The sequence below is a fragment of the Rhinolophus ferrumequinum genome, chromosome 21, assembly GCF_004115265.2.
Source record: "Rhinolophus ferrumequinum isolate MPI-CBG mRhiFer1 chromosome 21, mRhiFer1_v1.p, whole genome shotgun sequence".
NCBI lineage: Eukaryota > Metazoa > Chordata > Mammalia > Chiroptera > Rhinolophidae > Rhinolophus > Rhinolophus ferrumequinum.
Genome location: NC_046304.1, coordinates 50,698,772 through 50,712,250, shown reverse-complemented (window position 1 = coordinate 50,712,250; position 13,479 = coordinate 50,698,772). Strand labels below are relative to the sequence as shown.

The following is a 13,479-nucleotide window of genomic DNA, read 5'->3' as shown; positions in this document are numbered from 1 at the left end:
AAGAAAGATGACCACTGGCTGAGTGAAAATAAAACACAAAAAAACTCTATGTATCAAGCATGAATTTGTTTCATAACATTCAGATAGAAGAAATGTCAATTTTGGTATTTTTTCTGAATCAAAATTTATTATGAGCTGCCCTTTGCCAAGAGGCTAAGAAATTCAACCTCCGGCATGTTTGGTGGTGGTGCGGGGCTGAGGTGTCGTTCCCCTCAGGAGAGCGATGATCTGGGGTTTACACTGTCCCATGGAATAGGAGAGCTTCTCCACAAGGTAGAAATCTTCCCTGTACTGGGGCAGCTGCTGAGATGCCCACTGTCCAAGCCCAAGTGGTCTTCGTATGGCGAGCCTCCTCTCCCCTGGGCCAAGCAAGCTTTGGGGACTGTACCAAACTGTTGTCTTTCTGCTCCAACCCCCCTGCAATAGTCGGCGAGGGCCGCTGTAGCCAAGTATCACCATCTGTGGCTTAAACAACAAAAATGTGTTGTCTCACAGTTCTGGGAGCCAGAAGGCCAAAATCAAGGTGCAGGCAAGGCTGGTTCCTTCTGGCCTTGTGAGGGAGAATCTGTTCCAGGCCTCTCCCCCTCTCAGGTTTTGCTGACAATATTTGGCAATCCTTGGCTTGTAGATCTCTGCCTTCTCACATGGTGTTCTCCCAGTGTGCATATCTGTGTCCAAATTTGCCCTTTTTATAAGGACAGCAGGCACACTAGATTATGGCCCACCCTAATTACCTCATCTTAACTACCTCCGCAACAAACCCTACTTCCAAAGGAGGCCACATTCTGTGGTACTAGGGGTTAGGATTTCAACATATGAATTTATAGGAGAGGGACACAATTCATTCCATAACTCCCATACTCTAAACTCAGCTCCCCAATGCTGAGGCTGGAACCCTGGGCCACATTTCTCCATTGCCCGCTGCCCTGCCCACACGGGCCCTAGAGGAGAACAGGCCCCTGTCTTCCTGGCTGCTGGCTGTTCCACCATCATCACAGGAAAGCTTCTTCACCCCGGCAGCTGCAGTTCCTTCGCAGCAGCTAAAAGCAGTTTGTTATTTTTCCAGACCTTGCAGAATCAGCCACCTGGAGCCCCCTTCTGAGACACACCACCAGCAGGCATGGCCCCTCGTCAGAGGGTTGGGTTTTAGTTCCCCGGGGCTCTTCCTTCAAGCTTCTGTGTTTTGATAATTCCAACTTTGCCCTTTGGTCCCCAGCCCTAGGGCTGGTGGCTGCTTCGTGCACCTCTGGGACACCTCAGAATTTTCTGTTTCACTTTTTCAGTTACCTAGCAACCTAACATTAAAATGACATGCCAACTTTATACCTATGTTAATTTTTTTTTTAAAGATTTTATTGGGGAAGGGGAACAAGACTTTATTGGGGAACAGTGTGTACTTCCAAGAGTTTTTTTTTTTTTCCAAGTCAAGTTGTTGTCCTTTCAATCTTAGTTGTGGAGGGTGCTGTTCAGCTTCAAGTTGTCCTTTCAGTCTTAGTTGTGGAGGGCGCAGCTCAGCTCCAGGTCCAGTTGCCGTTGCTAGTTGCAGGGGGTGCAGCCCACCATCCCTTGCAGGAGTCGAACCAGCAACCTTGTGGTTGAGAGGACACACTCCAAACAACTGAGCCATCCGGCAGCTCAGCTCAAGGTGCCGTGTTCAATCTAAGTTGCAGGGGGCGGAGCCAACCATCCCTTGCAGGACTCGAGGAATTGAACTGGCAGCCTTGTGGTTGAGAGCCCACTGGCCCATGTGGGAATCGAACCCGCAGCCTTCGGAGTTAGGAGCATGGAGCTCCAACCACCTGAGCCACCGGGCTGGCCCCATATGTTAATTCTTTATAGTAAATTCTCTGTTCAGATAAGCGGGATGGTTTCTGCCTCCTGAACACAGTTCCTGGTGTTCAGGCCCCAGTGACCACACCCATACCTCTTGGGATTGCTGTGTGTGTGGGGTCCTACCAGTGGAGAATCCCCCAAATTCTGTTCCTGACCCTGACCTCTGGAAAGCACTCCTTCCCTCTCTGGGTGCAGCCACTTTTGCAGCCCCAGCCCTCTGACTCCTACAGCCACAGCTGCACACAACAGGCCTTGGCCTCCAGACAAAAGCCTAGGCCTTTGTACCTTCAGGGTAGCCGGCAAATTCTGTGTTCAGCCAGTGCTGAGAACAATTGTTAGAGAAACTACAAGCCTGCTCTGGGAACAAGAAGGGTTGCCTCCCTTCTTGGCTGAGAGATGGAAAAAACACCAACCCTCTGACTCCCCCCACTTAGAAGTCTACAGTGACCAGTATGCTGGTTTGAGTCTCACTCCGGAGACCTCGTATCTCTGACTCCAGACACAGTCCTGGACTTGGCAACAGAAATGGCCTAATTAGCTATGACCGACTCTACCGTGTCGCTGGTGGGGTAGAAGGGCAGAGCATTTGCATTCATGCCAGGGACGCTGCTGGTGCCAGCGGGGCTAGGGGGAGTAGCTGCCAGGCTGGAGGTGATACTAGAAGAGATGCCTGAGGTCAGTGGGCTGCCCACAGGGAGGATGCCCAGCATGTCCTGCAATGAGTGAGGAAAGGCATCTGGTAAATTGCTTCCCAACCTTTTTGATGTCATGGCACACATAGAAAATGATTATTTGTGCAGCACAAATGATACTCGTTCTGCTCACTGGGGCAAAGAGATAAAACTTCTTGGGAGTCAAGAGGTGACTGATCGATCCAGGGGGCCTGTCACCCTGGACCCCATCTGGCTTTCCTGGAGTGAGGGGAGCCAGTATGTCTCCCTCAGAACACCACTCAAGAAGCTTGGGTTTGGAGAACAGGAACAATTACACCTCATTGAAAAGGAACCATTTCTGGAAACAGGCAGATTCTGTGTGGACTACAAGGCAGGAGAGATCTGAATTCTGAGACCTGGGCCCAGATGGAGCCTTTTGCTGAAGACTTGGTTCAGCAATGAACCGCCCTTGAGCCGCTCAGGGTGAATACTGGAAACCATCCGCCCCCTCTATGGATTGGGAGCCGCCCTAACAGTGTCCACATGGTCATGTGTGTTTCTCTTTCTGTTTCATAGTCATATGTTTTTTAAAATTTGCAAAAGTTGGACATTTAAGGCAGAGTCAGTTAAGCCTGCTATCTCTCCCCACTCTGACTTCCTCTTTATCACATTTCCCTTCCTGTAAGAAGCCTCCAGGTGGCCGCAGCATTGCATATTTGTGACTGCATATTTTAGTTCTTAAGAAGGTCCTCCATAATTGTAAGCCTCAGGCCTGACAAAACCTGCTTCTACCTCTGCCACCAACCAAGTGTAGCAAAGGTTGGTGGGACAGGACTGCTGCCACCTTCCCTTTTATGGCCCTTGGAGCAGTCATTCTTGCATACCCATTACTGTGTGGATTTTCTGTCTTTTCGAAATTCATTATTAATATTTGTAACGTGCACAGTAAAAAAAACTACACAAGAGTATGCAATGCACACCCAATTCCCAGACCCGTGCCTCAATGGAATAATGCCAAAAACAATGTCTGCTGGATCTTTCCAGAAAGTTTAGATGTAGAGCTTGATCCTATTTTTTTATACACCATTCTGTGACTAACAAACCTTGGCGATCTTTCCATACCAGCACGTAGAATTTGACTTCATTCCTTTCCACAGCTGCATAGGTTGCACGTGCGAAAATTAACCTAACCATTTGGGGCAAGTTTCATCAAGTCCATTATGCACTACTTCATTGCCCTTGTCCTGGAAGGTCCGACCTGGTTTTGCACAAGACCTCACAGAAGGCTGTTACCTGTTTCATAATCTTTTCTAGTTTTCTATCCTTCTTCTAGGAAATCTCACTCAAAACGTAAGTCGCAGATGGATCCCGATGTTGGCCACCACGTGTCGGAAATTAACTTTTGCTTAAAATCACCCTGATTCCTTCAGATTAAGATGCACTAGCACCGCCTCGTGGGGAGTGAGACGCTCACATTCCCCCACTTAAAGATCCCCCTCGGAGGTGGGGGAGTTTACCTAACTACAGCTGCTCAGTGGGGGCTGCCCACTGAGTGCTAAGTCACTAGCTGAAATGAGTCAGCCCAATTTTGTAAGCTGCCCGTCTCATGTTGTGCCTAACTCCATTCAGTTACTCAGAGTCTTATTTAAATCTCCCAGCCGGGATGCTGCAGGGCGGGCGGATCGCCAAGCCAGAACATTCTAGAGGGAGCAGCGCCACCGCGAGGCCAGCTGTGGTGGAGGCGGCAGTGAGGGGGAGGAGCATCCCACCCGACAAGGAATTTCCGGGGATCAGGTCGGGGTACTAGGTCCAGGTTCTCTTCCCCACACGGAGATTCTCACCGCCCATCTCGGAGTGTCTGGGTTTGATGTCATGAAAAGGATAGCAGTTTTTCCTGACTATTCCCTGCCAGCCAGCCAGCCCACCATGTCCTGGGACAGAGACTGGGTCTTGCACTCATCTATCTATATGGCTCAGTGACTACCCAAGTCGGGGGCAGTCACATAGTAAGTGCTCCATAAACATTGGTTGAGTGAATGAAGATGCCCCGGTGACTGTTCAGCGCTCCACACACCAGGTTTAGGTTACAGCTCCCATTCTGTTAGTCCAGGGCTTTTACGATTAATTTCCTCTGTGACGCGCCCAACTGTTTATACCGGTTCCTCTGAGGACGGGGTGGGGAGTGTACAGACGGATTAGTTGTACAATGTAGAGTCAATCTAGGCCTACGGTCTGGGAGACTACAAGTTCCAGAATGCATCCTTCCACTATCGTAGGGAGAGCTCGAGGTTGAAGGAGCATTGTCTTCTGGGAATTGTTGTCTTCAACTTGTTTGTGATGCGGGCGAAACTAGGAGGGAGGGGGAGAGGGAGTAAACTCTTACCACGTGACGCTCGAGATCAGGTGATTCCAGCCTCCACTCAAGAGCTGCGATTGGTTGCCTCTAATACTAACGACGCCACTAGGGGCGGGCCGAAGAGGGGCGCAAGCGTACTGCGTTACGAGTCTCGGGACCCTTTTCGGAGAGACTATGGCGCTCAACAAGAATCACTCGGAGGGCGGCGGAGTGATCGTTAACAACACCGAGAGGTGAAAACACTGCGGAAGGATCCCGGAGCATCGTAGGGAGGGTGTCGGTAGTGTGGGTGGTGGGCTATGGGCTGTGAACTGTGGGGAATAAGCCCACAAAGAGGGGAAACTAATGGGGTGCGGTGGGGGTGGGTAACGGCTGGGGGTGGGGCTGGAGGAAGGTGGGTGGGTCGCGGGGGAGGGGCAGGATGTCGCGATCAGCTGTGGGATGGCGGTGGGGCGGCTGATCGGGAACGGGGTTTGGGGAGACAGGTGGGGCCTAGGGGTAGTACTTGAGCCCCTTTCCCAGAGTGGGTGACTTTAAGAGATGGGAAGGGCCTTAGACAAAAATAATTGCCATTTATTTGGCGTTTACTACGTTGTTAGTGTCCGGCACTGCCCTCTGCTGCCTTATTTAATAGGTAAATCCTGTGCAACAGACACTGTTATACACATTTTACGTGCAGGGAAACTGAGGCACACAGCAGTTTAGTAACATGCTTAAGATCACAGTGGTGTAAGTAACATATGGAATTCCAGAAAAGGAGTCTTGACTCCAAATAGGTGAAACTACCAGTATATAGGCTTCCATGATATTCCAGAACTTCTCAGATGAGAAACAGGCCAGCGGTGAAATTAAATAGATAACATTTGTCAGACGTCTAACACATTTCCTGGCAGTGTCCGTCCTTGTAAAGTTGTAAAGGTCCGTTTCTGCCTTTCTCTTGACTACCTATTGGCTTGGGTCACGCTCCAGAGCAGAGGTCTTCCAATTTCAGGGATTCTTTCTACCAGTCCTCCAATTAGTTCTGTCTCTCCTTCAACAACTGAGCTTCTTGAATGGCTTCTCTCTCCCCTTGCTCCTTGGGCATTAAGAATCGGACCAGCCAGCCCTGGTTGAGTTATGCTAACCCTGAAGCGCCTCTTGAAGGCAGAAGGAGCTTAGGAAGAACCTGAGTCCCTAGGGGAGACTTGGTGGGATCAGAGCCTTGTAGCCGGCTAAGGCCGCACCCAGCCCAGGGCCTATCACCTGGGAATGATTGATGAGTCAGAGAAGCCTAGAGTACCCTGACCTGAGAATGCTGACTTTCCCTCCATCTTACCTGCTCAAGATTGGCCAGAGCATCCTGCGCCTGGAAATGACCTCTTTTCTCTGAGCCGTACTTCTCTTCTCTGGTACCAGTCCTCTTTCCCACTTAGTCCTCTCCAGTGAAGAAAGTTGTGATATTTGGGAGGAGGAAGACAAATGGAACCACGTGAATGTAGACCAATCTTGTTATAATCAGAGAAACCTCACGTCACTTCCAGTGTGGAGCTTCTGTGTGCGAGCCAGTCCCGGGCCTGACAAACACTTTTGATGTCATTTGGTAACATCTCCTGGGACTGGGCATGTTTTTCTTACTCTCAGTGAGACTTTTCTGGGACAAGAATGTATCTGTCCTGTTGTGCCTCCTATCTGGCTTAGGGCTCAGTGCTGCTAAATAATGGTGTGCCTTGTTTCAGAAAATGCCTCAGCCTCATTTCTGGGGGAAAAATGTGTATACAGTTTAAATTAGTGTTTAAATTTGACGTGTAAAATAGTAAACCTTACTCTTCCAGTCATGAACTCCTTTGAGAGTGATGAAAGCTATGGATTTTCCCAGAAAAATGCTTGTATACAGTATCTCAAGGGCGTCCTGGATTGACATCTCTGCAGGCACAGTTTAAGAGCCCCAGGTTTAAAGGAACCCTGAAGTCAGCCCTTTTGTAACGTGTAGAGTCATGTCTTGGAACATTTACATACGTGAGCATTAAAAAACAAACCAACAGAAACAGAATACCTATCATAAGTACTCAGAAGAAAACAGTTAACCCAGATAATCTAACCTGATCTGCGGGATTATGGCATCGCTAGAGCCCTGCTGCTCTCTTGCGCTGCTCACCTAGGGGCTGTATAAGTGGGGTTCAGGGGAATTCTGTAGAACCCCAACTTGCTCATGTCTTCCATGGCTATATTAATAGTTTCCTTGCAACAGTGTTGAAAACTGTTATAAGAGACGACATGCCGGGCACCTGCTTGCCGGGCACGTGCTTGCCAGGAGGGTCCGGTCCATGGGGTAACAAACAGATCATGGCTCCAGACTGTCTCAGGGACTTTCGTCTTTTCTCATCACAGCATCCTAATGTCCTATGACCATGTGGAACTCACTTTCAATGACATGAAGAACGTGCCAGAGGCCTTCAAAGGGACCAAGAAAGGCACCATCTACCTTACCCCTTACCGGGTGAGTTGCACAGCACCATGGTGGCTCCTGTTTGGAGGCTTGTGGCTCCTGGAGGCTGATGTGCATTTTAGGTCAGCCTCAGCCTCTTGATTCTACTGGCTTCTGAACCTGGTGAACATTAGTTCCTCACTCCGGGTGTTTCTCTGTCATATGTTCTGGGTTCTAGTACCACCAGCCTCTTTGCAAACCCGAACTGACCACTGGGCAGTGAATCCATGCAAATTCCAGACCTGTTGCTATAAAGTCTCTGTGTAGTTGGATACAGCTGCTGGGCTGACCTGGGCCTGGAGGGGAGAGGCTCTTATTAATTTGCTTTCTGTAAGATAGCCTTGTGAGGTCTTTGTGCACATCCAGAGTGATAACTGTGCTAAACAGGATGCAGTAGCACGGCCACAGCCTCTGGACTGGGCAGAGAGCCCGGCAAAACCCTGCAGAGTGAGACATGCCAAACTGCACAGTGGGCCTTGCCTGAGAGTTCCCCGGGCAGACGCTAAGAGACTTCCAGAGAAATACCGATGGGTATTCTTGGAGAAGGATCATGGGCTGTAGCTACCCACGAGTTAGACTTAACATGGTTGGAAGAGAGGAGTGCATCTTCAAGTTTTAACCACCAGAACTTAGCGGAGACGGGAGGCTCAAAACCCCATTTCTGGTGGTTCAAGAGACATCTTCAGTCACCAAGAGAAATGTGGATTTAAACAGAAGGCTCTCTAAGCGCATTATGCGAGTCCTGTTGCTGTTGGGGCAGTGAGTCTGAGGGAAGGTTGCGACAGCCTCCTCCTCCCTCCAGGCTCTCATGCCTCCTGCCACTCCTTCATTGTCAGTTCTGTGAAGCTCGGGCTAGACGTCCCCCGTCCGGAATCCCCCTGCCTCAGTTTGGCAGGCCCTTCCACTTAACACACACCCACCACCTCACCACCACTTAAATGACGACAGTCTGTCCTCACATATGCTACCTGTGAGACGCACATTTTTCTTGTGAATACACATGTCTGGCCTCTCTAAGTAAGGCCTTTTACTTTAAAAGGCTCTCTCCGGGAGTGTCTGGTGCAGAGAGCTCTGAGGCTGCCGGGCCCTGGCTCGGGCAGCCCGTCCCGCACTGGGACTGATCACACACAGGAAGTGATGGCCGAGCAGGCCGTGGTTTGGATGGTGATGGTTCTCGTCTTCTCTCCCTGCAGGTCATCTTTGTGTCCAAGGGGAAAGACGCTATGCAGTCCTTCATGATGCCGTTTTATCTGATGAAGGACTGTGAGATCAAGCAACCTGTATTCGGTGCAAACTACATCAAGGGAACAGTGAAGGCAGAGGCAGGAGGTGGGTGACGCGGGGGCTCAGACACACACAGGGCTTCCAGAGGGGTGCTCTGGGGCGCTTCTGACTGTCGCCTTGAAGACGTCCTCTTTGGACCCTTAGCACCCTAGCCTTTCCTCTTGCTGGCTCTGGATTAGCTGCCAAGACCGACATCTGGGCTGCCAGCTTTTCAGCAGAGGTGGGTTTGGGTTGATAAGAACGAACGGCGTTAAAGATGGCTACTCAGATCACCATTTCAGAGAGTGAAATCAACAAAATGACTGCAAACTAAGTGAAAATGCTTGTGACCTGGCGAGTGTGTTCAACTTTTAGGTGTGGGAAGGAACTGTATCAGGTTCTTGGGAGGGCCTTTTCTTAGAGCCAGGAAGAGCCAGCTGCCCCTGTTGGTGCCCGAGAGGTCCTGCTTAGTGCCAGGCTCTTTTGCAGACATCAGGACCTCTGCAACCAACTTGCCTCCCCCTCACACCCAGCCAGCCCCAGCTTTGCTGTCGAGTTGCTCATGGTTCCCCTTTGGCAGAAGTCAGGCTGGAGGGGCCAGAGGTCCATCCTCAGACCCCCTCAGGATGAGATCTGCTCTGAACTTGAATGTCAGTTATTGCTGACTGTATCTGCTCCGGGGAAGCTGCTTTACTGCGGGTGGCAGGCCCTAGTACAGATGTACTTACAGGGCTGAGAGTGGGAGGACAAGCTTGTTCCAGAAAGGCAAAGCCCCCAGTTCCAAAAGTGAGGCAGGCAGTCTGCAGCGCTGGTGTGGGGGCAGAAGTTCTGACCTGACTGAGGCGCTGCAAAGCCAGGCCTTTCCTCACACACCTCCAGGGCGTAGGACGGGGACCTGGAAAAGGACAAATGGCCATCTCCGCGGAGTAACCGGAGTAACTGATGTTGTTTTCCTGAGCTGTTGATGCCCTGTGCCCTCCTCAGGTGGCTGGGAAGGAGCTGCGTCCTACAAGTTGACCTTTATGGCAGGGGGTGCCATCGAGTTTGGACAACGGATGCTACAGATGGCATCTCAAGGTAGCAGGGCTCTAAAAATCAGGGGCAAACGACATACTGATGCGTTGTGAGGTTTTGTTTGTTTGAGTTTGTTTACTTTCTGTTCTGTTTTTAAGTACACAAGAGCGAAGTCTCTGGGCCGCAGACCGACCTGGGCTGGGAGGTGGGAAGGGAGCCTGTGATTAGCAGCGCTGTGTCCTGTACCTGGAAGTGTGGGTTTCCCCTGCCCAGAGTGGGTATGGGACGTTTTGACAAAGCAGTTTGGACTCAAGAACATTTTACTGTGGACTCATAAAAACAAACAAATACCCAACCATTAAGCCACCGTTTAGACAAGCCTTTAAAATCAGGGGTGCGCTCAGCAGACATCCTCATCTCCTCCCCAGGCTCACCCAGCTCCATTCTTTACTCCATCCCTGAGCCCCTCCTTCTCTCTGTCCCTCCAGCCAGCCAGCCATCCTTGCCCGTGACCTCCCAGCTCTGACCTCTCTCCCCATCCTGACTCCTCACCTTATTCTGACCAAGCGTGGGTGGGTCGCGGAATGGAATGAGATAAGGCATGTCTGCTGTGCACATCCTGGGACCCTGCAGCTCCCCTCGCAGGGGTGGGGCCGCCCCTTCCCCAGCCCCGAGACACTCACTTCTCTCTCCCCTTGTACTTATAGCCTCCCGAGGCGAAGCCCCCACTGGAGCCTATGGGTACTCCTACCTGCCCAGCGGGGCCTATGTCTATCCCCCGCCAGTCGCCAATGGAATGTACCCCTGCCCTCCTGGCTACCCCTATCCACCACCCCCACCTGGTGAGTGTGTCCTTTGCTGCCCATCCTCACCCCACCTGCCCACTAACCACCCCCACCCAGGCCAGGGTGGTGTAGAGGGGAGAGTTGTTCTGTAATCTGCTTCAGGACTAACAGAGGATCTGGAGACGGCCGGGAGGGTGTCAGCTGAGGGAGCCGGGGCCGGGCTGCTCACTGGGTCCGTGTCACTCTCTTGCCAAGCAGAATTCTATCCAGGACCTCCCATGATGGACGGGGCCATAGGATTTGTGCAGCCCCCACCACCGCCCTACCCTGGGCCCATGGAACCGCCAGTCAGTGGCCCTGATGTCCCCTCCACTCCTGCAGGTGAGGCCCCAGGCTGCTAGTAGTCCTGGGAGATCAGCCCTTTCCCTGTGGTTGCAGGGAGTGTCAGAGCATGGCCATAGGCCGGCGAGGAGCTCCAAATGGTGAACCCTAGGGGCATTGGCAGTGCGGTGGCCTGGGGGTGAAGAGCTAGATCCCAGCCCTCCACTCTTAGCTAGTCGTGTGCCTTGGGGCTGGGAAGGTGTCCCTCTACTCCTCAGCCACAAACAGATGGTGACAGTACCACCTGGTGGGGTTGTGGTGGGGAGTAGAGGGGGAAAGGTGGAAAGACTGAAAAGGTGCTAAGGAAATGTTAACGTTGTTTGAGCGATAAAACTGGGTCCTTGGCACCAGCCACCCTGAGCAGTGGGGGCCAGGGTCACTGGGCTGAGAGCAGCTCAGGGGCAGCTGGAAGAGGAAAGGAGGCTTACCCTGGGTGTGTTTGCTCTTGCAGCTGAAGCCAAGGCCGCAGAAGCAGCTGCCAGCGCCTATTACAACCCGGGCAACCCACACAACGTGTACATGCCCACGGTGAGTGGGGACATGAGCAGGGATGTGAGCCTGGTGGCCACAGTTGAATAGAATTCAGGGGCGGGGGAGACCTCGGCTCATTTTGAACCTTCTAACGTGCTCTTTCCTTTCTTCCTTCCTTAGAACCAGCCTCCGCCACCTCCCTACTACCCGCCGGAAGATAAGAAGACCCAGTAGACCCCTCACCCCTGCCTCCTACCTTCATCGCTGTTTCCTTCCCCTCCCCTTGGGGCCAAGTCTGGGGTGGGGGGTAATAGGGGAGCCTGTCCTTCCTCCAGGTCTGATTATAAAACACTTAACAGGAACTGGCGTTGACGGAAGGGAGGGGCCCCTTGACTCAAGCTGCGCCTCCAGCTTCCCACACTGCTCATGTGCCCACACGCACTCAGCACACTTCCCTCGTACCATCTCTGGGGCTCTCAGGAGCGTGGGGTGTCCCCCTCATTCCTGTCTTGCTCTCGTAGTTTCTTTCCCCAGGGGACTCTCTAGCCACCTTCGCCACCACAGTCCAGCTCCCTCGTTTTGGTAGCCCCTTTACCCTCAGCCTCCGGTCTTCCCGAGGGCCCTGCCAAGCCCTACTTACATTCCCGTCACTCTGGTCTGTGCCTAGCCGTGGAAGCCACCTTCCGCCGGACTGTCAGCCCACATTCCGTTCCCAGCCAGCCGCCAGCCCGTCACACTTGCCTTCCCTTTCCTGCTCTGTCCTGGGTCATTCTGTTGCCACTGCTGTGCAACTTCTGGAGCTTGAACATGAACTTCCAAGGGTTGGGTGGCATTAGGCCAGGCTGCTGCAGCTCAGGGAGGGAGCCCTCTGCTTCCCTGCTAGAGTTTCTGGAATTTTTTCCCCTTGGCCTCCTCTCTTTTCCCTCTGGAAGGAGCTTCTGGAACTGAAGAATGCATGTCTGTCCCATGCTGCCATCTGGAGGCTGCTGGGCAGGCTGGAGCAAAGGCCCTGACCCCTGGGGGCCTGGCCTGGGTGTATGCTGACCCTCAGCCTGCCCTCTTTCCTCTAAGCTTCATGCCTGGTTGGTGATATGCCCCCTGGATGCACTAAAGTTTGCTCTCATTTGCTCCTGGACTGGCTGTGAAGTGAAGAGATGTTATTTAAAGAGAATTCCCTATTTATTTGACAAAAAAAGCAAAACAAAAAACAAAAAAAAACACAACCAGTTAATATATTAATGTGAAATAAACCCTGTTTGCACCTTGGATTTGTTTGCTGAAAATGTGAAGTAGTAAAAATGAAGTAACTGGACCCTGTCTGGCTCTGTGTGGTGACCAAGGAGAGCTGTCTGGCTGCTGAGGGCCCCCGGGGAGGCTCTGGGGAAACTGTATTCCCTCCCCATGTGAGAGTCCCTTGTTCTCGTGGCCCATTTGGGCCCGGGATGCTAAGGCCTCATGTCTCCATTCCATAGTGGTTGCCCAGCAACTGTGGCCATCCAGAGTCCTCTGGGGCCTGGCACAGCCCAGCAACTGCTCTGGGTGGGAGGCCTTGGAGGCTGGGGCCGGTTTGCTAGATGCGAGTTCTTGTGGCCTGGCTGCCGTGCTCACTGTCTTGGAGCCGCTTCAGAGGTGCGGCCCTGTCCCAGTCATGGCCAGGGGGAGCATGTCCCAGCTTGTGAAGCCTGGCCCACTCTCCATGCCACCCTGCTTGTGAACCTTGGTGCCCAGGGGCAGGGGATGATAGGAAACAGCCGAAGTCCACGTCCAGGCTTGTGACCTGCCCCCACCCCCTCCCCCACCTGGGCCTTGGCCTGGAGGAGGGCCCTGGGTGTGGCGTCAGCAGGTCTCAGCTCTGAGAAAGCTGAGCACTGAAGTGTCCACTCTCCTGTCCTTATAGGACCAAGGCGCCCTCTCAGAGACTAGGCAGCACCACCTCCCAGCCTTTTCTGGCCATCCCCACCCAGCAGCTTCTGGGGTTGGCAAAAATCCCTACAAGGACATTCAAAGGGAGCACTCTCCAGACTGTCCTTGTGGGGGCAGGGACCTTAGGGCTGTCTCTGCGTGGTGTAGCTTGGCCCTGTCACCTTGGTGGAATGTCACCTGTGGAGTGGAGCAGGCTGAGCCGCTGGCTGCCTGCCAGGGAGACGCCTCTCTGGAGCCTCCACCCTGTGCCCTGTCCACCCCCACCCCAGGTCTGGGGCCCATTCGGGGAAGTCTGTCGGTGAGAACCCCACCAAATTTAGGGCAGCTTCCCTCATT

At 52.6% G+C, this 13,479-nt stretch overlaps 1 protein-coding gene across 2 annotated transcripts; it reads left to right on the top strand.

Annotated features, from left to right (window-relative positions):
* Positions 1 to 4,927: 4,927 nt before the first annotated feature.
* On the top strand, positions 4,928 to 12,532 carry WBP2 (WW domain binding protein 2). Of its 2 annotated transcripts, XM_033090259.1 has the most exons (8): positions 4,929 to 5,075; positions 7,210 to 7,318; positions 8,500 to 8,635; positions 9,554 to 9,646; positions 10,291 to 10,425; positions 10,627 to 10,749; positions 11,201 to 11,277; positions 11,401 to 12,532. In XM_033090259.1, the coding sequence occupies exons 1-8, from the start codon at positions 5,017 to 5,019 to the stop codon at positions 11,452 to 11,454; spliced, it is 786 nt and encodes a 261-aa protein (XP_032946150.1). In that variant the 5' UTR covers positions 4,929 to 5,016; the 3' UTR covers positions 11,455 to 12,532. The 2 variants fall into 2 exon arrangements, with proteins under 2 accessions (XP_032946151.1, XP_032946150.1); XM_033090260.1 differs by lacking the exon at positions 10,291 to 10,425 and having other exon boundaries at positions 4,928 to 5,075.
* The last annotated feature ends 947 nt before the right edge of the window (positions 12,533 to 13,479 follow it).